Source organism: Patagioenas fasciata, chromosome 11 (genome assembly GCF_037038585.1).
Source record: "Patagioenas fasciata isolate bPatFas1 chromosome 11, bPatFas1.hap1, whole genome shotgun sequence".
NCBI classification, from domain to species: domain Eukaryota; kingdom Metazoa; phylum Chordata; class Aves; order Columbiformes; family Columbidae; genus Patagioenas; species Patagioenas fasciata.
The window spans coordinates 25,597,987-25,619,819 of record NC_092530.1 but is presented as its reverse complement, the minus strand read 5'-3'; the positions used below and the strand labels follow the sequence as shown (position 1 = coordinate 25,619,819).

The following is a 21,833-nucleotide window of genomic DNA, read 5'->3' as shown; positions in this document are numbered from 1 at the left end:
ATATAGGTATTCTGTACTGTAAATACACAGAGAGGACATAACTAGATAACACAGTCTATGTCTATATATTGTATTGTATATTTTATTAACATGTAGGTAGCTGCTTCTGGACAAAAGCACCATCCGTGTAACTCCCCGGATTGAGCAGGAGGGGGTGTTGGTTCTTTGTAAATACGGAACAGTGGAGGCGACGCGCTGAGGAACGGCAGCGCTCTGTGCAGACCGGGGGCAGCAGGAAGGCAGCTGTGGTTCTGCAGACACCACCCAGGAGCTCCAGCGGCAGAACCTCAGTGCGGGTCACGGCAGGTAAGTTCTGTTTGATGGCACCGTGCGCCAGTGCCACGGGACAAAGACAAGCGCACAGCCATACAGGCGGGGTGTTTATACTGCAGCCGATGGAGGCTGGTGGATCCTCAGCCAGCCCTGACGCTGTTTTGGCAAACAGCACCAGCAAATCCTGTAGGAAAACCTGCAGTCACACCATCCGTTGGTATTTATAACTTTTATTTGCAATACTTTAGGTCCAAGTTTCAAACTGCAATATTTTTACACTCAAGACACAGTCATGCACAATCCATAGTTCAGTTTTCTATTGCTTCAACCACAATTTAAAATAACTTAATATTGGAAACAAAACCCAGAATCTTAAAAAAAAAAGGATGCTGAGGTCAGTAAGATGGATCCATGCCATCAGCACATTTACAAAGTAAATAACTTAGTTCTTTTTTTAAAAAGATCAGTTACCTCTTAATCCAAAGTTACAGAAGATTTTTCACTACACGTTTGTTTTTCTTTTTTATATTTTTCTTTTTTTTCTGTTTTTCTTTTTCTTTTTAAACAGATAACACGTCCTAAAAAAGGAATGTACAGCAAAATGAGATACATTTCTGATTAACAGTGAAAACGAGGCTCCTCCTCTGTTTACTTTTGTCCGGATACCCTGAAGACAAAAAAAATAAAACCCCTAGCGGACACCAGTATAGGTGTAAACTGGCTGCTTCAGACTAAACTGGCATTCAGCATTGGCTACATCCTGATCCAGTCAAGAGTTGCAGAATTCTTTTGCGAATCGTTGCGAAGTGTTCGTCTGTACACACAGCACCGAGTGGCTCAGTGCGGCCGCAGGCTCTGCCCGGCACGACGGGTTCTCCCCCGGGGGCTCTGCTGCTCCTTCCCACCCAGAGCAGCCCCCCCACCACCTGCAGGCACTGGCAGCTTCGGAGAATCGCCCCTGAAGAGCTGAGAGGCTTTGTTTTTGCCTGTTGCCGTGCTACAGCGTGGTTTAGCAGCATTGCTTAACACTAATAATATAAGCAGAGTGACAAAAAGCACTTGCCTTTGTGCACCTTAAGCAGACGTGGATGTAGGACAAGGGGTAATGGGTTCAAACTGGAACACAAGAGGTTCCACTTTGAGAAGAAACTTCTTCATGGTGACATTCTGTGATTCTGTTGCAGGGTTGCCCTGCTTTGGCCCTGGAGAGCTTTGCATGATGAAGACCAAGGGATGTGCTCAACCAAGGGACCCCCCCACTTCTGAAGGGAGTGGCTCTGCTGTCACTGCAGCCACCATGGGCTCAGTGGCTTCTGTGGGAGCAGCTGTGCTGCCTGGACCACAACCCCACGGCCACGGCTGGGCTGGACAAACACCACAGCAACCAAAGGGCCTGACTTTAAAATCACCACTGGCCATGTTCTGTGGTGTTTGCAACAGTTGCACACCAGCCTGAGGCATCTCCGAGTCTGTGGTGGGTGCGCTACCCCCTGCCCCCTTGAACAACATCAGAAACTTCTAGACTGGCGGGGTGTGCATGTCAGCCCTTGGCTGACAGGTCCCTGGCCAACGAAACACGTCGGGCAAGAGAAGTTTCTAGACCACTAAGCATGTATGACCACAGCTCAGATTCCACTTGAGTATAAATGGAGCCCAGCCAGAGGCCCATTGTGAGTAGGCCCTGCTGGGAGTGCAGGCAGGGACACTGCCCTTAGGTTGGGACTTCACCAAGGAAAACTCTTCTAGGGTGCTTCAGAGAATTACTCAAAGTTTGCAGGTTCATACCCACACAGCAGCCATGAAGAGCATGTCAACGTCCCTCCTTCTCGTCCAAGAACACCATTGCTCCTTTTGAGATGGCTCTTGTCACCAAAGGTGCACACAACCTTTGTAGGTCCGGGCCAGTGCCAGTCTATGTGCCTGACGCACGCCAAGATTACGGCACTTTGCTCTAGACCACATCAAGAGAGGATTTAGAAGGAAGATTCTGCCAGCTTCAGCCAGAAAAAGAAATTACCCTGTCAGCTCAAGAACAGACACAAAGAGAAGTTTTAAAGATCCCTGAATTGCAAATCGCACTCCAAGAAACCTTGAATGGTTTCTGTTGGAACACAAAGTCGTCCTTTGCCTGCTTCCTGAAAACGGGGGACGGGGGTAAAATTATTTACCTGGTCTGGGGAGACAGGAAAAAAAGAATTTAATTGCACCCTTGCATTTCTGGGTCTTTGTCAGGTTGCCCATCATTAAGTCCTGCACGCCTGTAGCAGTTGTGTGTCTTTGTCGGGTTGCCCATCATTAAGTCAAGTCCTGCACGTCTGTACAGGAACGACCAACACGCTGGCTGGAGGGTGTGTGGAGCGCTGACTTGATAAGTTTAGCAAGGCAAAGCCGGGATTAGTGCACAGGGCCTGGCTGTCAGCAAAGCCCGGCTCCTGGCTGTGACGGCAGGCGGCGCAGAGCTCGCCCGGGCTCTGGGTTGAGTTTGCTCGTGACGGGACTAAGAAATACACGTACTTACATGCTCAGTGTGAGGAATATTCAGTAGCCACACCAATAACTATACACTGGAAACAAAGGCCGCACAGACACTAGGGTATGGTGACATCTGCTCCTCGAGGCCAGCACACGGGTACTTGCTCCCCTTCTCGCGCTGACTGGAATGTGCTTGTTTTCGGTGGCAGGACGTGGGGAGATGGACCGAAAGCCCTGCGGACGTGCAGCCATTGGCCTCAAGGAAACTCAGCACAAACAGCTAATAAAATGACTTCATTGGTGTGTCCTGCAAGTTGGCCAACCGGTAGCCAAAGGTGGAGAACAAACACACGTATTTACAAAGGTGCTGGGCGGCAGAAGTGAGAGCGCAACCCTGCAACCGCGGCGCGAGTTTCTGCTCAGCCCCTGAGCGCGCTGTACAACGCGCCCCTCGCAGGCTCCAGCAGCACATGCAGTGGTTCAGCAGAGCTAGGGGCATTTCTTCTTTTTCCCTAAATAAATAAACTTTTCTGTGCTTCTCAAAGTTCCCTGACATTGCTGCTGTGGCCCAAAGCACATTACAGCTCCAGCAACCTACCACGTCATCTACACACATTTCATTGCAGGGGTGGCAATCCCAGTCAAGCTCTGGATAGGGGTTTTTTTGACTGTTAAATGAATTTTAAAATGAAGACAACCAATCTTTTAAAACCTCGAAACGAGTGTGTTCGAAATCTGTTTACCTATGCGTTTCACAACAGAAACAGCCTATTTGTAATACTTCCAAAAATATAATAAACTAGTTACTTAATCTGAGGACAGCAGTCAGAAAACCCGAGATGGTTCCAGAGGTTTTACAGTCGTCATCGCTCCCTTCTGCAAGGTCAATGCTATTGCCAATCCTGACACACTGTGAGCCTGTAAATCACATACATACTTGCCCCTCTCAGATTATTTGCTGGATCCCGTCTGCCTCACAGGACCTCTAGATTTGCTGATGCAAAGAAAAATAAATACAGTATTTAATAAAACAAAAAAGTAAGGCCTCTTATTACAGCAGTTGTCTTTACAAAGCCAGTGCTGACAATATTGTGTATGCTGGGGCATACACTCATTAAAAAAAGATGCTACCATTTGCTTTTCCTATTTTTCATATCTGTTCTCTTCCAGGAAGCTGTGGTGGTGGCTTTTTGCAAAGTAGAGATGCTGAAGTACTTACAGGTAAAGAAAATAAATAGGAAATCTAATCGTGCAGTCTGTCAATGTAAGTATTATGTCCAGCAAACACGTGCCATAAAGAAGTGCTTTCCTTTTAAAGGACGGCTGTCTGTTCTTTTGTGGGTAGGAGAAAAATAAAAGCTATACTAGAAACAGAAACTGTCACTTGTTTCTTCACTTCTTACATGGAATACAAACCTGTTTCATTCGGATGAATGCTTTACAAATTGAGGGCAGCCCATCTCGAGCCCAAATTATTCTCTTTCTCAAGAAAGTCTCTTCCCCCAGATTGACAGCTTGAGCTGGCAGAGAAAAACGGGACCTCACAAAAGAAACAATATCTTTTGTTATTTGGGTATCTGAAAATCAGACCTGTTGTGCTCCCCAGGAAATCAGAACCGTTCACTCCTCGCTGCAGGACCTCACCTGCAGGACCTCACCTGCAGGACCTCCCCTGCAGGACCTCCCCGAGCGGTGCCTCAGGCAGGCGGTGGGACAGACAGAGCCCGCGGGGGGGGGCGAGCTTGCAGCATTAATGACAGTTGCAACACAATTATAACTAAATAAGAAGCCAAACCAGCTAATGGCCTAATTCAGGAGCAGCATGAGCACCCTTCCTTCATTCCTACCGGCAAAACATGAAGGTGGTCAGTACCCTAAAGGCTACTTAGCCCTTGGCAGGACCAGGCCAAGTGCTGTTCTCAGCATCTTTGATTAGTTGTACTACTAAATTACACCAACAAATACTCCATGGAAATGCTTTTTCCGCGTGAAGCCACATTGCATCTTTCAGAAACTAATAAAATACCCACAAATTGCATACTTCAAAGTATTCTGCTCCCTTACAAATCAGTTGACTAATCAAGCGCAATACTCGGTCACATCCGGGATTCCCTCTCCCCCAGCAGCTCCCCCTCAGCACCCGCGGCACACAGGGCAGCACCCACCGGGCTGGCCTGATGCCTCTCAGCATTTCTGCAGGCGACACGTTTGCTCTCAGAGCAGAACTCCAGGGTTTCATGTGCTTTGTTCCAGAGCTCTCTGCTGCGCTGACTCACGTGCATCTGAACTGCACAAGTTGTCCCTCACTCGCGTTGGCCCCAGTTTCTGTGGCAGAACTGGGGTGCCTGGAGGACGCTCGCCCTCCTCCTCTGCCAAGAGCGGCACAGACCCTACAGACCTTGCCCAGGAGCTGCGAGGCGACCAGCAGAGAGACATCTGGTCTGGTCTTCCCTCCTTTACTCCCGCACAGAGCCAAGACGGTGAATCCCACCGGTCTGCGCATCTCGCAGCACGGCTACAGTGGAGGAGCGGCCCACGGCTCCGATACGGATGATCTGCCTGGTCCCATCTCCTGCCGCCACCAGCACCTCCTTCCAGCCTGGGTCTGTGGTGCTGAGGCTGCACCCGCTCTCACTGCACATTTCTCTTAGAGCTTTGCACCAGACAAGCCCTTCCTGAGCACACCGGCTGATCTTTCTGCTTTCTCATCCCAATAAGACTCTCATCCAGGCAAAGAGATCACAATTAGTTATACAAATCAAACCGTCAAGAACCAAAACACTATATATTCACAGTTGAACGCCTGTATCTCAACAGGACTGTTTTATCTGTCCCACTCTCAATTCCTTTTTGGTTGGAAATGCAATCTCACTTTCTTCCTCATCTACAAGTACCATGACTGGGCACATACCAGCGAGTGGGCTTATTCAAAAGGCAGTGCACTATGGAGCTGATGAATGGAGGAGATCCTTCTCCAATTCCAAACCATACCGAAAAAAAGCAAACCAAAACAAAAAAAAACCCCAACGCAACAAACATAAAAAGGACTTTGCATCTTTAAGAAACAACTGACAATTTAAAAGTGAATGTACAGCTTATTCACAAGGTGAGAAGGAAGGGAATCTTCCAATTGAATTTGCTTTACCTTGGAAATGGCTGAGGCAGCAAAGCATTTTCAGTCATTACCTGTCTTAAGCCCTGTTTCATCTTAAAAATAAATTAAGGAGCCGGAAAGCAGGAAGAAGACAAATGATAGTTTTTTTACTCCTTGAGGGACTGGGTTTTCTCCCTCTTACCACCGTGGCTGCGGCCGTTGGTGTGTCCATCCGTCCATCTGTCCTGCAGCACAAGAGTTGAGGTTTTACAGAGTTTTTGTTCTCAGTCCCGCTCTGAGCTGGCGTGGGAGAAAACGGCCTGAAGCGCTAGCGGCTGCTGTTCTTAATCGCTTCCTTTGCTGCAATGATCAGAGGAGTCAGGCTGGAGAGCGGCTTGGCTAATTTTAAAAATGGATGCTGCCCAAAGGAAATAAAAAGACATGAACCGTTATTTTTTCAAACGCAGTTACTCACGGGTTCAAGCAGTATTCATTCCTCGGGTTACCAGGAACGTGTGAACAGAGCGGGACACAGCAGCCAGCACAGCGGTTTGTGCAGGAAGGGCACGCAGCTCTGCCAGCCCTAGAGATGAGCTCGGCTGGTGGGCATCACCCTCCCAGAAGGAGCCCGACTGTGGCATCCACCCGCTGCAAGGGTTTGTCCTCTGCACTTGCCGGGAAGGACGCGGCAACCCAGACAGAGCTGCCACGGAATCCTGCGGCCACCCAGCACCCACGGAATCCTGGGCCACCCAGCACCCAGGGAATCCTGGGCCACCCAGCCCTTGGTGCCAGAGCCGTCCCTGGTGCGGGAAGGCAGGAGGAGCATCTGCGTGCGGTGTGACCAGGGGCACGATCTCTCAGCCTGGTGGTAGAGCTGAGAGAAGAGGCAGAAAGGTCAAGAATCATGAGGGAGTCTGATGGGGTGGATTGGTGGGACCATGCTCTGCCCGAGACACCAACAGCACCAGTAAAAAACAAGATCGAGGGGATCTTGTATCCTCTTCCCACCAGAATGAAAACAGTAGCTCAGGGAAAGGGGTGAATGCAGGCAAGTCCACACTCAGGGCAGCAGGTGAGACCCCACCCTGCCCAGGTGCCTCTGTACAACAGGTGTGAGGCTCTGGATGTGGAAAGCTGGTCAATGGATGAGGAAGATGAAGGTCCATCTACACCAGAGGTGTTGACAGGATCAGAAAGGCCCACCCCCTGTATCACAACCACCTCCACAGGGAAGACAAGAATGGTTATAGTTGTAGGTGACTCCATTCTGAGGTGAACAGAGGGTCCAGTATGCCAGACAGACCCCTCTCTTAGGGATGTCTCCTGCCTCCCTGGGGCCTGGGGTAAGGACATCACCAGGAAACGTGCCAGCCTGGTACAGCCCTCAGGCTGCTGCCTATGACTGCTCTCCCGTGCGGGGGATGAGTAAGTTAGAACTCGTAATCCAAGGGGGATCAAAAGAGACTTCAGGGCCTTGGGATGGGAACTGGGAGCACAGGAGGACGTGCTGAGAGTTGAGCTGTTCAGTCTGGAGAAGCAAAGCTCCAGGGAGACCTTATCGTGGCCTTTCAGTGCTTAAAAGGGGCTGATAAGAAAGATGGGGACTGGCTTTTCAGCAGGGCCTGTTGTGACAGGACAAGGGGTGATGGTTTTAAGACTAAAGGAGGGAGATTCAGGCTGGACATGAGGAAGAAATTGTTGCCCTGAGGGTGATGGGAGCCTGGCCCAGGTTGGCCAGAGAGGTGGTGAATGAACCATCCCTGGAGACATCCCAGGCCAGGCTGGATGGGGCTCTGAGCAACCTGAGCTGGTGAAGATGTCCCTGCTCATGGCAGGGGGGGCACTGGGGGAGCTGGGAAGGCCCCTCCAACCCAAACCATTCTGTGATTCTACTGTGATTCCATTTGAAAAGCACCAAGACTAGAGACTAATATGAGGGGGTTCCACTGGACGCCTTCGAGCTGGCTGATGAGGAAACCATCACAGCTGTCTGACTCGCAACCACTTCACATTTTACCTGCAGAAGCTCCTTGGCAGAGCCTCGCCTGTCCACGTCCATCTCCAGGCAGCAGTTCAGGAAGTCGCGGAACACGGCGGAGAGTCGCTCGGGGTTCTGCAGTTCCGGTGTCCCATTCGTAGCGATCAGATACAGCGCCTAGAGAAACAGGAAACACGACACTCTGCCTGTTTCTTGCACACCCGTAGCTGCTCACGCAGACCCCGTTTTCTCAGGTCCAGTCTCCAGTGGCAGTTTCTTCCTGGCAGAGGGTTAGAGATGATTCTTCTATACCAACAAAACAAATCCTGATGCAGCCATAGCTATTCCAACATCAAAATGATCCTGCCTTGACAGCTCATTTCATTGGCTGACCTAGTTAGTATGAACAGCATCAGCAAAAGCACATTTTGCCTCTCCAAGGATTGACACTAGCTTTACAGGCTATTTTAAAGAGTGAATTTGGTCTAACTGTATTATTTCAAAGGATTATTACATAAAATGAATCTCTGCAGTGCTCACTGGTCCCTCAAGCACAGCCTCCATGCAGCAAAGGTAGCCGTATTTTTTGCTCTGTTCTTGACAAAAATGGTAACCAGGTGGGAAAAAAAAGAAATTATCAGCTTATTCCTTGGATAAAGAAACAGAAACATCTGGAACCTCATTTTCAACAGACACACAAACTGCAGGAACAAACACTGTGAAGAAAATGCGTAACTGGGCAATCAGGAGCCACCTGCAACTACGACTTGCAGCAGCCTCCAAATTCCAGATCAGCTTCACTCATGTGGTAAAGGAAAAACTTTTAATGGTCTAATTAGAAAAATGAGTAATTCTATCCCTATGGTAACCCCACGCTAATGTTGATACTCAAATAATACATTAATGATGCCCCCACCTAAGAAATTGCCTTTGCAGGGTCATCTTCACAGACAGAGCTGGAGCAGCTGCAGCAGTTCATGTACCTTAGCAAGTCTTGCTGCTATTCCTCAGGCCAAGGAATTACCAAGTCATTTTGTGAAACACAGGGTGAGCATTATCCAACATGGTTCACTTGTAACCCAGGTCTAACGTGCTGAGAAGCTACAGAAATCAGTCTATTCTGCTTTTGCAAGATGTTCTTTAGAAACCTAAGGTGAACGTTTTGAACAATTCAAACTTCAATTTGCAGAATATGTCTAATATATACAGTAATAATAATATAAATCGCCTAGGAGTCTTCCATGAAAGTGTCTGCCATGATAACAGCATCTCTGTGCTTCTGGCATTTAAACTGACCATGGCCAAACCGACTTCGGGATTATCCTCTTATACACAAATTTCCAAGCCTAAAGAGGTAAATGAACTGTTCCAGATTAAAAACAATAACGTTTCTTTACTTTTCAGCCCTCTCCTGCCCATCGGGAGGTGACCACAGCCACCTGTTAGAATGGCGCTACCCAGGGGATGTCCCATCTCCCACAGTAAAGGCGTTGGACACCGATGGCAACCTTGAAGCTTTGTCCCAGCTGCATTCAGCTGACGGTGGAACACGAGTGCCAGGACAAACAGAGCTCTTTGAGTTGTTTATCTCCTCACAGAGGATGAATCATGAGGAAGAGTCATCTTGAGCTCAGTACTGCACCTTTCCAATATTTTACAACAGAAAAAGGTCTATGGGAAGCTCAAGTACCCATTATTTATCTTTTGGTTTCCTATGACACAGCTGGCAAAGCAAAACAACCGCTGTACAAAGGAAATGGGTGTTTGCAGTAGCTGCAAAGGGGCAATAAGCTTGTTAATTTGTTTAACATGCCAAGAAACAAGAAAGGATCCAGCATACAACTATAGCTGCAGTCTGTGAAAACGATATCCTAAAGTTATCCAGGCCACCCAGACATGACGGAACAACATACAGATGATTTACAAGCCTGAAACGGTAGAACATCCACAGCGTTTGGAAAATATGCTACAGTTTTGAGGAAAATTGATGTGCCCTGCTTAATAAATGAGAAAGCAAACAGAAATGCTTAAGGTTTAAGTTGAAACTGGGGAGGTCCGGCCTGCATTTCAAAGGATATTTATCACACCCGTGTTTGTCGCTCAGGCCCGAGGCACAAGCCTGATGGAGGGAAATGACAGTGAGAGAAAGCAAACACAGTCAGAAACATCCGTGGCTGGAAAATGGTTCATTCCTCTGAGTTCTGCACAGGTCAGAACGAACCTGGACAACATGGGATGCGTTTGCACTACATGTGGAAAGCAACAAATGCTGTTAACTCTATGATTAATGATCCTTTAATGCCCTTATAATTTATTTATGTATTTAAATTAGCTGGAGAAACTCGCCACTGAAAAATTTCTTGTCATCCAGAGATCCAGGTCAAAGAGTTCAAAGAAACAGACCGAACACTTCAAACAAGGTGGGAGGCAAAACTGGCACATTTCTGACCTGGCTCCACGTCTCTTCTCTTTCGAGGTTCTCCCACTGACAGACCAAAGCTACAGAATACACCAATAGGCACCAGTAGCATGTTTAGAAGTGGGCCTTGGTGGAACTCATTCAACCTGATGTGATTTTGTTTCACAGGAGAGAAAACACGGGACAGATCAGGAAGACAGCAGTACCCGATTTCATTCGCCCCTTACCCTGAGAGGATTTTCATTAAGGTACGGAGGTTCTCCTTCCACCATTTCTATTGCCATGATCCCAAGGGACCAGATGTCCACTTTGGGGCCGTACGCTTTTCTTGTCACCACTTCTGGTGCCATCCAGTAAGGAGTCCCGACCATTGTGCTCCGTTTACTCTGCTCAGGGGTGATCTGAGCACAGAACCCAAAATCAGCTGAGGAGAAAAATAAGTATTGTTAACTCCAGCTTGGATTATGGAGCCAACCAAAAGAAATCCCCACTATACATGCCTGAGGATGCATTGTTGAACCTGTCTGGACAGGTGTCCATGCTGTGTTTTCTCAGTGCTGTAGCCAAGAAACACTGAATTGGACCTTTAAAAACCCCTCAAGTTTCATGCAGTGGCTTTTATTCCCTTTATTCACTTGCCTCCCCCTATCTACAAGGGACGCACACAAACCAAAGCCGCACCCTGCCCAGGAATACCTACTCAATTTGACAGATCCATCCATTCCGAGAAGAATGTTGTCGCTTTTAATGTCTCTGTGAATCACTTGGTTTGAATGAAGGAAATCCAGTGCTTGCAGGCACTGACAGATAAAGAAACACGAGGGTAAAAATTAACGACCCGATTTCATCACACAAGAAAGGAAATGGCTCTAAAAGATTTAATTTCTAGATGAATTGTGAGTAATAGCAGAATATTGTGCTGTCAAGAGGAATAGCTTGCTGCTTCAACACTATTAGAGTAATAACTTTCTAAATGAAGGCATATTAGCTTTTGAAAGAAAAATGTCAATTATTCCACAGACCATGCCCTGAAAGCACAGGCAGAGCGGCTCCTGCTGCCCTGAACACCGCACAGCAAACCACTCTTGGCTAAAAACTCCTTAGGGCCTTCCTTCGGTATGGAGTGGATCACGTTTGGGTGGGAGGTTGTGTGACTAAGGTTTTATCGTTAGGCTCTACAGCAGATTTGGAAATAGCATATTATTTTTCAGAAGCAAACACCATTTGGGGTGGAATGCTATCCTTTTAAGCTGTAGACTCTGATAAGTGAGTCTATTTTTCCTTGCTATCATTTTAGAATTCTGCCACCAGCGTGCTTGCTTTCACAGGCAGGAATGCAGTACAGCTGTGCTCCGGGCAAGTTTAGAATAGTAAAACTAAAAAAGAAAGAGAGATAGTACAATAAGAGTATATAATAACAGGGTATACTAATCGCAGTGATACTTGCAGACAGTTCACTTTGGACGCTCTTTCTTTTCCACGTTATAAAAGCAACACGAAATCCCTCCTATTCCCTCCACTCGTTTGGAAGTCCCAGCCCGCCCAAGCCAAGGGCAGCGCGGGCGGGATTCCTCACCTCCCGACAGACAGCTGCGATCTGCCCTTCGTCCATGCACGTCTCGGTAACCACGTCGGTCAAGGAGCCTCCAGCCAGGTATTCCATGACCACCCAGAGCTCGTCGCCGACCAGGTAGCTGGAAAACAGCGGCACTGAGATGAGCGCGCAGAGCTAAACTGCCTTATGAAAAAGGCTGCAGCTCATTTTTGTTTCCAAGCTGGTTTTAAACCAAGACAGAATAACAATAGACACTCCTTCCAAGCTATATAGAACTTGGAATCTGCGGTCTAAACGAGATGTCTTAGATGGCAGGCAAGTGAAAAATGCAGTTTAGTCATGGCAAAGATAAATCTTGAAGCAGGATGTATCACGTCATCTGCTTCACCATCTTAACGCATAAATTCCATGATTAACTCCAGGAACAAGGCGACAGAACTTCCATAGCTGTCTGTGGTAGGAGGGTGGGTACCACCGGGGACAGACACTGGTCAAGAGTTCGAAAAACCTTACATAAAATACATTCAGGAATAGGAAAAATGATTTAAAACTGGCAAATGACAAGTTTCAGGAGATAAGAGCCTCGTCTTCCTGGCATCCACAGCAATGGAAAATAGTGGGAACAGCCAAAAGGAAATAGTTTCTATGATGATTTATCAGTATTTATCGTAAGACACAGAAAATACGATCAACTTAAAAAACCACGACAGAACAACAGGGAGGTGGTGAACTTACAGGCTGTTTTTAGTAAGATACAGCTGATAGAGGCTTTTGAGAACGGTCCTCAGACTGGATATGCCAGAAAAGGTTAGTGCAGACAAAATGCATTCTCCTCCCATAGATTGTATAGGAGAAGATAATTAAAAGGTCGATTTTCTGCCAATGACCAAAGTGTTCCTTTAATCTTTGGCTTGCAGTGCGTAACTGAACATTCACGTGAGAATACCAGAACTACTTACCTGTCTAAATAGTTCACAATATTTGGGTTCTTATTTTCCCTCATGACCAGGATTTCATTAATAATTAGTTCTTTTTTGGGCTGTTGTTGGAGATTCATTTGCTTTATGGCCACCTAAAATGACATAGAAAGTCATGAACTCGAGGGGTCTGTCGCACAAATGGACACGGAGTGTGTTTCTGGACTGATGCAGCAGAGCTGTGCCAGGCTTCTCGTTACGGGACATAATACCTCAGTAAGTGACATTACAACACCCCATTTCTCTGCTGGCTTGGGTACCAGTTACAGGACACACGGCCATGTATATTTTGCCTTGTAAAATCTGTAACAACGGTTTTAAACTATCAGCCACAAATTTCCAACACCACTCTCTGGACCCACATTCTTCTCAAATGGCCGTAGTTTATCACCACTATCATTATTAATGCATATTTTGAAAGCGGGAAGTGATTTTTTTTTACCGTGAAAATATATAAAACCAGCTGGTAATACTTAAGCAATTATATTTTTGATCATTATTTCAGCAACTGCTGTTAATCTTGACTCGACTGCATAACCCAAAACACATATGTATGTTACGTATAAAATGCCATATTAAAAAGATCATTAAGGCTACACAAAAAAAATACAATCCTAGCAATTCCTAAATTCTTGATTTTTTATCTGCCACTCCAAACAGCATTTTTAACACAGTTTAGCAAGTATTTTCTGGGTTAAAAAAAAAATATTGCTCCGGATCCATGTCTGCTCTTTTGGAGCGTGTGTGGCAAACAGCTCCAATGCGACTGAAAAACCCCTGCATCCTAACCATGATCTCTCCTTACTGTGCTCTCGCATCAAATTTGAAGATGAAACGCATGATGGAAAAAACACTAAACAGTATTACCTGCGATCGAGATAAATTGGGACTCATCGGTGAGTGGATGCATCAATATATTGAGTAATTAAGACAGAGTTAAGTGTGCCCTTGTCTGAAAGATATCGCTTCCCTCCTTGCGTTCTTTCTAGTTGTTAATAAGGAAAAGCCTGCCCAAAATTAAGCAACTTAATGAAGCCATTTATTTCTCACAGCAGTAGGGGAATCTGCGACCGCCCCAGGGTTCTCCCAAGGCCTCTCGTGAGGACAGATCTTTGGATTCTACAATTTCTATTGCTATTGCTAATTGATCTATGGCCACGTCCACAGGCAAATTTTATGCTGTAAATGTACAGAGGTAAATTGTAAATATAGACCGACATTCTCTGTAATAGCACAACTTCATTCACACCGGGGAACAGAGATAAAGCAACCAATTCCAAAGTAACACATTTACACTGGCAATAAAAAATTCAGTTTGTATCAGGCCCAAAAGCTTTCTGGGATTTCTTTACAGATTTCTCTCCATTAAAATGCCCATTCAGGGACAATGTAACGTGGTACCAGGCTGGGACCAACACCACTGTGGAAAGCACTGACCTGCTCCGAAGACAAAGTAAAAAAGCAATTATCTTCAAACTGGCCTTAAAAGCTACGGGTGAAGCATCAGCCCAAGCACAGAGAGCACCGAGGCTCTTACTGAGTCCAAGGGGACCAGGAGCTGGTCCCCGGAATTCAAAGGCACCTCTTCAGACATCATTCAGCACCTCAGTGTAATGGGTGCTGGAAAGCAGCGTTCAGCTGCTGGGGCACTGAGCTTGCACTGCAAAGCTGAACACAGCACACGATGTATTCTGCCAGCTGACACAGTCTGCGCTGAGGAGGAACAGCCTTAGGAGATGTCATTTGCAGGCTGACACTCATCTGTGCTTCGGAGGAACAGCCTTTGCTGTGAAGATCCCACAAGCCCTATCCAGTGTGCACCGGAGGGGACAGCACTGAACACCTGCACTGCTGACGCTTACCTCTTGTCCTGTGGCGATGTCGATCGCTGTATAAACAGTTCCCGATGCCCTAGAAATGAAATAGCAGTGAAGAAATGAGAAGGGTTTGGTCCCTGTGAGTGAAAGCAAGCTCGGACAGACCTCTGTTGCCTTCAGTGCCTGTAGCACACCTTTGCTCGCCCACGGCCAGCAGTGCACAGCGCGGACCCACCAGCCCTCCACCACGTAGGGTATCCCAGATACAACTTATGTCCAACATGAAGAACACGGGCTGGTGCAAGTCTCAAACGTACATTCTAAATTGCTGTCATTCAAAACCTGAGGGAGAGGTATCTACAACACCTAGAAAATATGATATTTAATTCTTTTTCCATTTTCTCCAGTCTTGCTTTGTTGGTGGGTGGCGTGTTTGTGGTGTTTTTTTTCCAGGGAATGTAACACACGGTCTAGTTGTGCCTTCTCAGACTTCTTATTTGAATCTATCTGCAAAATTTGGGCAACACCATGCAGTCATTCTGAGAACCCTGACCACACGGGAGCCATTTGAGGCAAGGATCCAGACACGGGATCTCCAGCATGCACAGAAGCTGTTACCCAGCCCTCCCGCAGGGTCACAGCTGGAGCAGGTTAAGCCATATGGAGTCTCACACAAAAATGGAGAACTGCTCAAAACAGAGGCTCCTCAGACAGCTGCTCTGTGTGTCAAGAGCTGTCAGCAGGTGCTTCTGTCAGGTGCAGCAGCCACGTGAAGGACTCCTCGCGGTGTCCAGGTTTTGTTTCTGTGGCACACGGGTTGTGCTGTGGAGCCACCTGCAGAGCGACAGCGTGGGGCTGTTTGCCATCTGCCGCTGCTTGCAAGAGGTTCTTCCCCATCACGATGTGAAGCGATGAAAAGGCCACGAGCAGAGGAAATCCCTTTGGGGTTAAAAGTGACTGTGAGCTTGTAAACCCTACTGGGGCTTGTTTGTGAGCTGAGCCACAGGCTGACGTTGCCATCGATGTCTGCATGGGCAGTGAGGCAAGGAGAGCAGGGCAGGGGTGCTGAGAAGCGGGAACACCCATCAGGCAAGTGTCCCACTGGCTGAACATGCCCAAAATCAGTTTCCCCATTTACACATGATCCCCCTGCTTGTTTGTTTACCTGCAGGCTGAAATATTTCTGAAGCATTTTAATTCAACAGGCGCCAGAGACTGTATGTCTGTGTTGAGAACAATGTCCTCATTGGGCACGCTATGTTTTCTTTTAATATAAATGCAAATGCATTTCCCTATGACTAATTGTCGAGATTAATCCAATTTGTTCTCAGAAAAAGCCAACACCAGTTATTCAGACTCGCTAATACGGTGCTGTACCTCCTGAGCAAAGTCCTGTCAGCGTTTATTTAAAAACAGCTATTTAAATTAAGATGCTTGTGATATGCTCCAGGCCATCTGTGAGGAGTTTAGATAAAGGTGAGTAATTTAAGTAAAGCTGTGAATAAATTGCGAGGGCTCAGCGATTCTGCATTATGAACTTCTAAGCAACTACAATTTCTGATCTGTATCGAGCTTTTAAACGCTTCTGTAATACCTCGGTTTTAATGCAGTTAGACAGGTACCAGGGCCCACAGTGACATCTGTGTCACTGCCATGCAGTGCAGTACAAGTTTAAAAACCAGCCTGAACCCAGGCTGCTCATGGCTCTGCACTAATTTCTCTTTCTAGCAAGAGCTAACACTGCTTGAGCAAACACAGCGCCATTTTCAAGCACGAGTTAACTAAGTTTCCTCCAGCGTCAGCAGCATTTTCAGTCCCCAACTGGCGACAGATGACAAAGCAGAGACTCAGCACTGAAGGCTCCTCAGCACAGGCCTCCTGACCACCGTTCCCTGCAAAGCAGCTGCAAAACCATCACCCTGGCCATTGTAGCAGCTACTGAAAAACTACTCACTGCAACACTACCAGTGCTTTGGCACAACTGTACCCAGATCGCTGCAGAACGGGGCAGCTCAGGAAGCGGCAGCACCAACTAAGCACGTGTGCACACAGACCCGCTAACCGGCCATGCAGCACCCCGCTTCCTCCTCATCATCCTCTTCAATAGCCTATGTGATGAACTTCTCCCTTAGGATCCTTCCCCATCACTGTAAATCGACCTGTGGCGCAACAGTCATGGTCATGGCAGGCACCCTCTCCTCTGTGAGAAGGGCCTGCAGTCTGCAGGCTGGACTAAAAGCTGGAGAAAATCAATCCAGATACCCTTATAGTCCAGATATTAGCCTCTTGTCTTTCCATCAGTTGCTGAGGCACCTTTGCACAAGCTCGCTACTAGAACTGTCAAAATAAAAGATTGTGAGGGTGATGGTCAGACCCTCCAGGTGACAGCAAGAATCTGTTTATTCTGACATTCACTTCTTAGCTGACGTCTTCTGAGAGACTGGCACAGCTCTAAGTGTCCACTGGCACTTTATAAATGGCAGTAAGAACCAAACCTTGGGGTAGAAAGCAAGCTGGAACCTGAGAAAGTGGTTTTTACACAATGAATGGGGCAGAAACACCTTCCCACAAATGCTCTACCAAACAAGATATATCTGTGATAGAGCCAGCCAGAGAAAGAGCGCGAGCGTGCCGAGCTTTCTGCAGGATGATCAGTTCTAGCTCACCAACATGCTGCCCTGAATTCAAACCTCTTCACGAGTTAAGGCAGAAAACTGATGTCAGTAACCAGCTCCTGTCACACACTGACAGCAGCGTGACCCTGGGGTTGCACAAATGGCACTGGAGTTACTGCCCAGCCAAGGAAACCTTCGCCAAGCAGGGAGCCTGTCCGTACTTAACATGGAACTCAGATTTGTAATTTGGATGCGATTTCTTTTGCTCTTGCCTCTCACACTGGAAGTGTTTCAAATCAATCCTATTTAAGCAAGCAAAACTGGGTTTCAGAAAATAATAGCTTGGTTGGTAACTTTCAGTGAACTCCTCAAACCTGCAGGACCCACAAGGGGCCACAGGCCATCAGGGGGACGATGCATTTTCTCATCGTGTAGTTTGTGCATTGACGCTGTGTTTATTACAGAACTTGGTTTTCACTTCCTCCGCTAGAAAAGGGAGCTTACTATTTAAATTCTGGATTCAGTTTCTAAACTATGTGGATATAATCCTGATTACTGAATAGTTATTAAGCACAATATTTGAAAAAAATGTTATTGAGAACTGTTGTTTATCTGACAACTGTCAGGTGGGAAGTTGCTCTTTCAGGCAATTAAGTTTTTCCTCTTTTCTTTAGCGTGGCCATGTTATTTTGAGACATACAAACATGATTTCTCCTAAGAAAATAAGCAAACAGGCAGATCTCCCAGGTCCCGCTCCCTGCGGCAGTTAAACCGTTGCCAGCACCAAGGGGTCTTTGACGATGCTTCAGGTGACAAATCCTGATCGGTACTGAGACACAGGAGAATCTAACTCCAGTGTCTGAACGTGTTTGTAACTTGCCCAACCTCACACTTGATATTACACCAGCACAATACCCGGCCCACGTTTTTGTATAAGCAGCTGTGACTGGACTTACCCTTGGCCAATCTTTTCAAATCGAGTGTATTTCTTCTTAGGATCTCCCACGCTCACAATGCTCCCTGAAATCAATAAGATTAAAGCTGTTCAGTTAAAAACGGAGACGCCAGCTTCCAGCAGGTGAGAAACACAGCCCCGCTGAGGCTGTGAGCTGCGTGTACTCAGGGTAACAACAACTACACAGCAGCTCCAGAGCACAGGTGGCCTCCGGAAGACTTGATTTTCTACACAGTCCTTTGCAGAGTTACCTCGAGAGGAAATGAAGAGCACGGAGAAACGTGCACAGGAGGCAACATCAGAAAAGAACAGGAACCCGTGCAAGAGTTTGTTGTCTATAAACATTAATGAGAGCTGAAACAACAGAGCCTTATTTTCTTAGGACTAAATACTCTGTGTGATTCAACAGAAGTTTTAATATTTATGAAGATTAAGTACACCTTGGGTTTTGGAATTAATTTTTATGAACAAGTCTGATTTTCAGAACAGGAAGAGTATTGCAAAGTGTTCCCAGGAGGGGATCTTCTCGACCTTTACGCAGTTTGACAAAAGAATGTCTGTATGTTTGTAAAGACCAGCATCTCATTTATAATCAATAATTAAGGTGCTTTGAGAATCATGAACATAATTTATCACCAGGCTAAGTTCTGAAGACGACCTTGCTTATTCCCTTTTTAAGAACCACACCGCTTGTCTTTAACCCGACTCAGATCAGCAACGAGCATTTGGCTTGGGCTCTCAACACGTGCTGGTTTTCACAACAAAGCGCGGCCGTGGTGGACAAGCAGCACAGCAACATTCCCCAGCCGCCGCTGCACAGACAGCGGCACAAACCAGACGCTGATGCTTCCGTGGGCAATTCGGGATCCAGGCCAGCCGGGTGCTGCCGCCTTCCGGCAGCTCCGCACCACAGCAGCGGGAGGCAGCACCGGGAACGGGACACGCTGGGTCCTGCGGGACCAGGCACGGGACACACCGGGTACTGCAGCACCGGGAACGGGACATGCTGGGTACAGCAGCACCGGCACTGGGCATGGGACATGCCGGGTGCAGCAGCACCAGGCACAGGACACGCTGGGTCCTGCAGCACCGGGAATGGGACACGCTGGGTCCTGCAGCACCAGTACTGGGACACGGGACACGCCGGGTCCTGCAGCACCGGGCACAGGACACACTGGGTCCTGCAGCACTGGGACACGGGACACGCTGGGTCCTGCAGCACTGGGACACGGGACACGCTGGGTCCTGTGGCACCGAGCACAGGACACACTGGGTCCTGCAGCACCGGGACACGGGACACACTGGGTCCTGTGGCACTGGCACCGGGCACAGGACACACTGGGTCCTGCAGCACCAGGACACGGGACACGCTGGGTCCTGTGGCACTGGCACCGGGCACGGGACACACTGGGTCCTGCAGCACCGGGACACGGGACACGGACACACTGGGTCCTGCAGCACCGGGACACGGGACACACTGGGTCCTGTGGCACTGGCACCGGGCACGGGACACACTGGGTCCTGCAGCACCGGGACACGGGACACGGACACACTGGGTCCTGCAGCACCGGGACACGGGACACGCTGGGTCCTGTGGCACTGGCACCGGGCACGGGACACACTGGGTCCTGCAGCACCGGGACACGGGACACGCTGGGTCCTGTGGCACTGGCATCGGGCACAGGACACACTGGGTCCTGCAGCACCGGGACACGGGACACGCTGGGTCCTGTGGCACTGGCACCGGGCACGGGACACACTGGGTCCTGCAGCACCGGGACACGGGACACGGACACACTGGGTCCTGCAGCACCGGGACACGGGACACGGACACACTGGGTCCTGCAGCACCGGGACACGGACACACTGGGTCCTGCAGCACCGGGACACGGACACACTGGGTCCTGCAGCACCGGGACACGGGACACGCTGGGTCCTGTGGCACTGGCACCGGGCACGGGACACACTGGGTCCTGCAGCACCCGGCAGTTCGTGTGCCACTGAAATCTAAAATGCAAACACGTGCTGTTCAACGCTTCTCGCCCACTCGGAGGTGTGGGCAGTCTGAACGGCAAGGAATGAAAAGCAGTAATTAGGATACTGTGTTTGTGTTGAATCAAAAAGCTAAAATCTGAGACATTTAAAAAATCTGAAGGAATAATTAAAAAAAAAAAGTATTTTTTCTGGTCTGGTGGTTTCCTAGATAAAATACAAACAAGTCTAAGGCGGTGTCTCAATGCAAATAACTTCTAATGATTTAACTTGGAACATATATCACTGAAATACTTTAGAATCATAGAACAGAATCACAGAATCATTTCAGTTGGAAGAGACGCTCAGGATCATCGAGTCCAACCATAACCTGACCAACTCCAGCACTAAACCATGTCCCTAAGAACCTCGACTAAACGCCTTTTAAACCCCTCCAGGGACGGTGACTCCACCACTGCCCTGGGCAGTCAAAAGAGAGAAAAAAGCATTTAAAAAGTATTAAAAGTGTTATTATTGTTATTCTTTGATTAGTTCAGGAGGGAAGACTTCAAATGTTTCACAGCATATTTTGTTTGAATGATCTGTCAATATTGCTGGATCACAACTACACGCACATATTTATTTGTTCACCTGTGCATCCCAAACAAAACCAGGTGATGTGCCATTCACCGTGAGCCGTATCGAACACCCCCCACCCAGGCCATTCCTCTGGACAGGGATCCCCACGACACAAAACCAAACGTGGCTGGACAACGGGACAAAGCCCGTGGTGCTGGTGTGTGGCCTGGTGCTATCTGAAGGGAGCTGATGGAACCGCGTATCCATCAGGACAGATACCTAAAGTTCACGGGACTTCACGTTAGAAAAGAATAAAGAAAAAGGCTGCAGAACTAAGGTTTTGGAAAAGAATTTTCCAAACTTGCCACTGGTTTTGCAGTTCAGATTTCTGGAGTTTTTCCTCAAAACTTGAGTAGCTGCTTTCACAAGTTAACTGCTTGTGGCTGGTCTCCTGCGCTTAAGCCAATGCACATCAAATATGACAGCACTGAAATCAGCTAAGTGACCAGTACGTGGCTCCGGTTCAGAGAAGCACTCCCTTCTCTGGACAGAAGATAAACAGAGCAGCTATTTTGATGTCTTTAAGCACTTTCCTTTATCGAGTCCTAAATTAAGTGGATAAGGAAGCAGAATTGGGCCACTTCTGTTTTATAATTACAGTGGAACATATTCATGACTTCATTACAGACAGAATTGATTTGATCTTATCTCGGTATTAAAGGCTTTACTCCCCAGCAAAACTTGTAATGAAAGTGGCTCTAAAAAGACCAAGTTATTTCAAGCAGAAAAGGATTATGAAAGCAATTTAAGATAAAAGGGGGCAGGGGACATCTTCCTAAAAGTATAAAATCAATTGTGGGGGAATTAGGCAAGGTGGAGAAGTCATATGAGCTAAAAACCAAAGCAAAAGAAAAACCAACCTCACCACCACAACATGCTTAAATAGAATGAGCCCCGGCCTACAACAAAAAAGCATCACCCCCATTTTCAGATAGCTTTGTGAAAGCACAAAAAGATTTTCATTGCCCACATCACCATTTGCCCAAGGCAGATCTTCAGACCTTGCTCATTTAGTATCAAATTCTTAAGAAAGGAAAAGCATGGAAGCATGTAACATTTCAAAGG

At 47.6% G+C, this 21,833-nt stretch overlaps 2 protein-coding genes across 9 annotated transcripts in view; one reads left to right on the top strand and one right to left on the bottom strand.

Annotated features, from left to right (window-relative positions):
* Window positions 1-845, top strand: part of CAPN6 (calpain 6) — a 61,813-nt gene extending 60,968 nt beyond the window's left edge. For all 5 annotated transcript variants that reach the window (XM_071813599.1, XM_065846329.2, XM_071813598.1 and 2 more), the window contains exon 16: window positions 97-845. The gene's annotated coding sequence lies outside the window, so the exon portion shown is untranslated. The remainder of the gene's footprint in view (window positions 1-96) is intronic.
* Window positions 488-21,833, bottom strand: part of PAK3 (p21 (RAC1) activated kinase 3) — a 111,729-nt gene continuing 90,383 nt past the window's right edge. For all 4 annotated transcript variants that reach the window (XM_065846968.2, XM_065846966.2, XM_065846967.2 and 1 more), the window contains 8 exons: window positions 18,160-18,223; window positions 14,634-14,682; window positions 12,754-12,866; window positions 11,816-11,933; window positions 10,940-11,039; window positions 10,467-10,663; window positions 7,860-7,997; window positions 488-6,257 (listed from right to left, as the gene is read on the bottom strand). In XM_065846968.2, coding sequence (XP_065703040.1) covers window positions 6,168-6,257; window positions 7,860-7,997; window positions 10,467-10,663; window positions 10,940-11,039; window positions 11,816-11,933; window positions 12,754-12,866; window positions 14,634-14,682; window positions 18,160-18,223 — 869 coding nt within the window. In that variant the 3' untranslated portion in view covers window positions 488-6,167. The remainder of the gene's footprint in view (window positions 6,258-7,859; window positions 7,998-10,466; window positions 10,664-10,939; window positions 11,040-11,815; window positions 11,934-12,753; window positions 12,867-14,633; window positions 14,683-18,159; window positions 18,224-21,833) is intronic.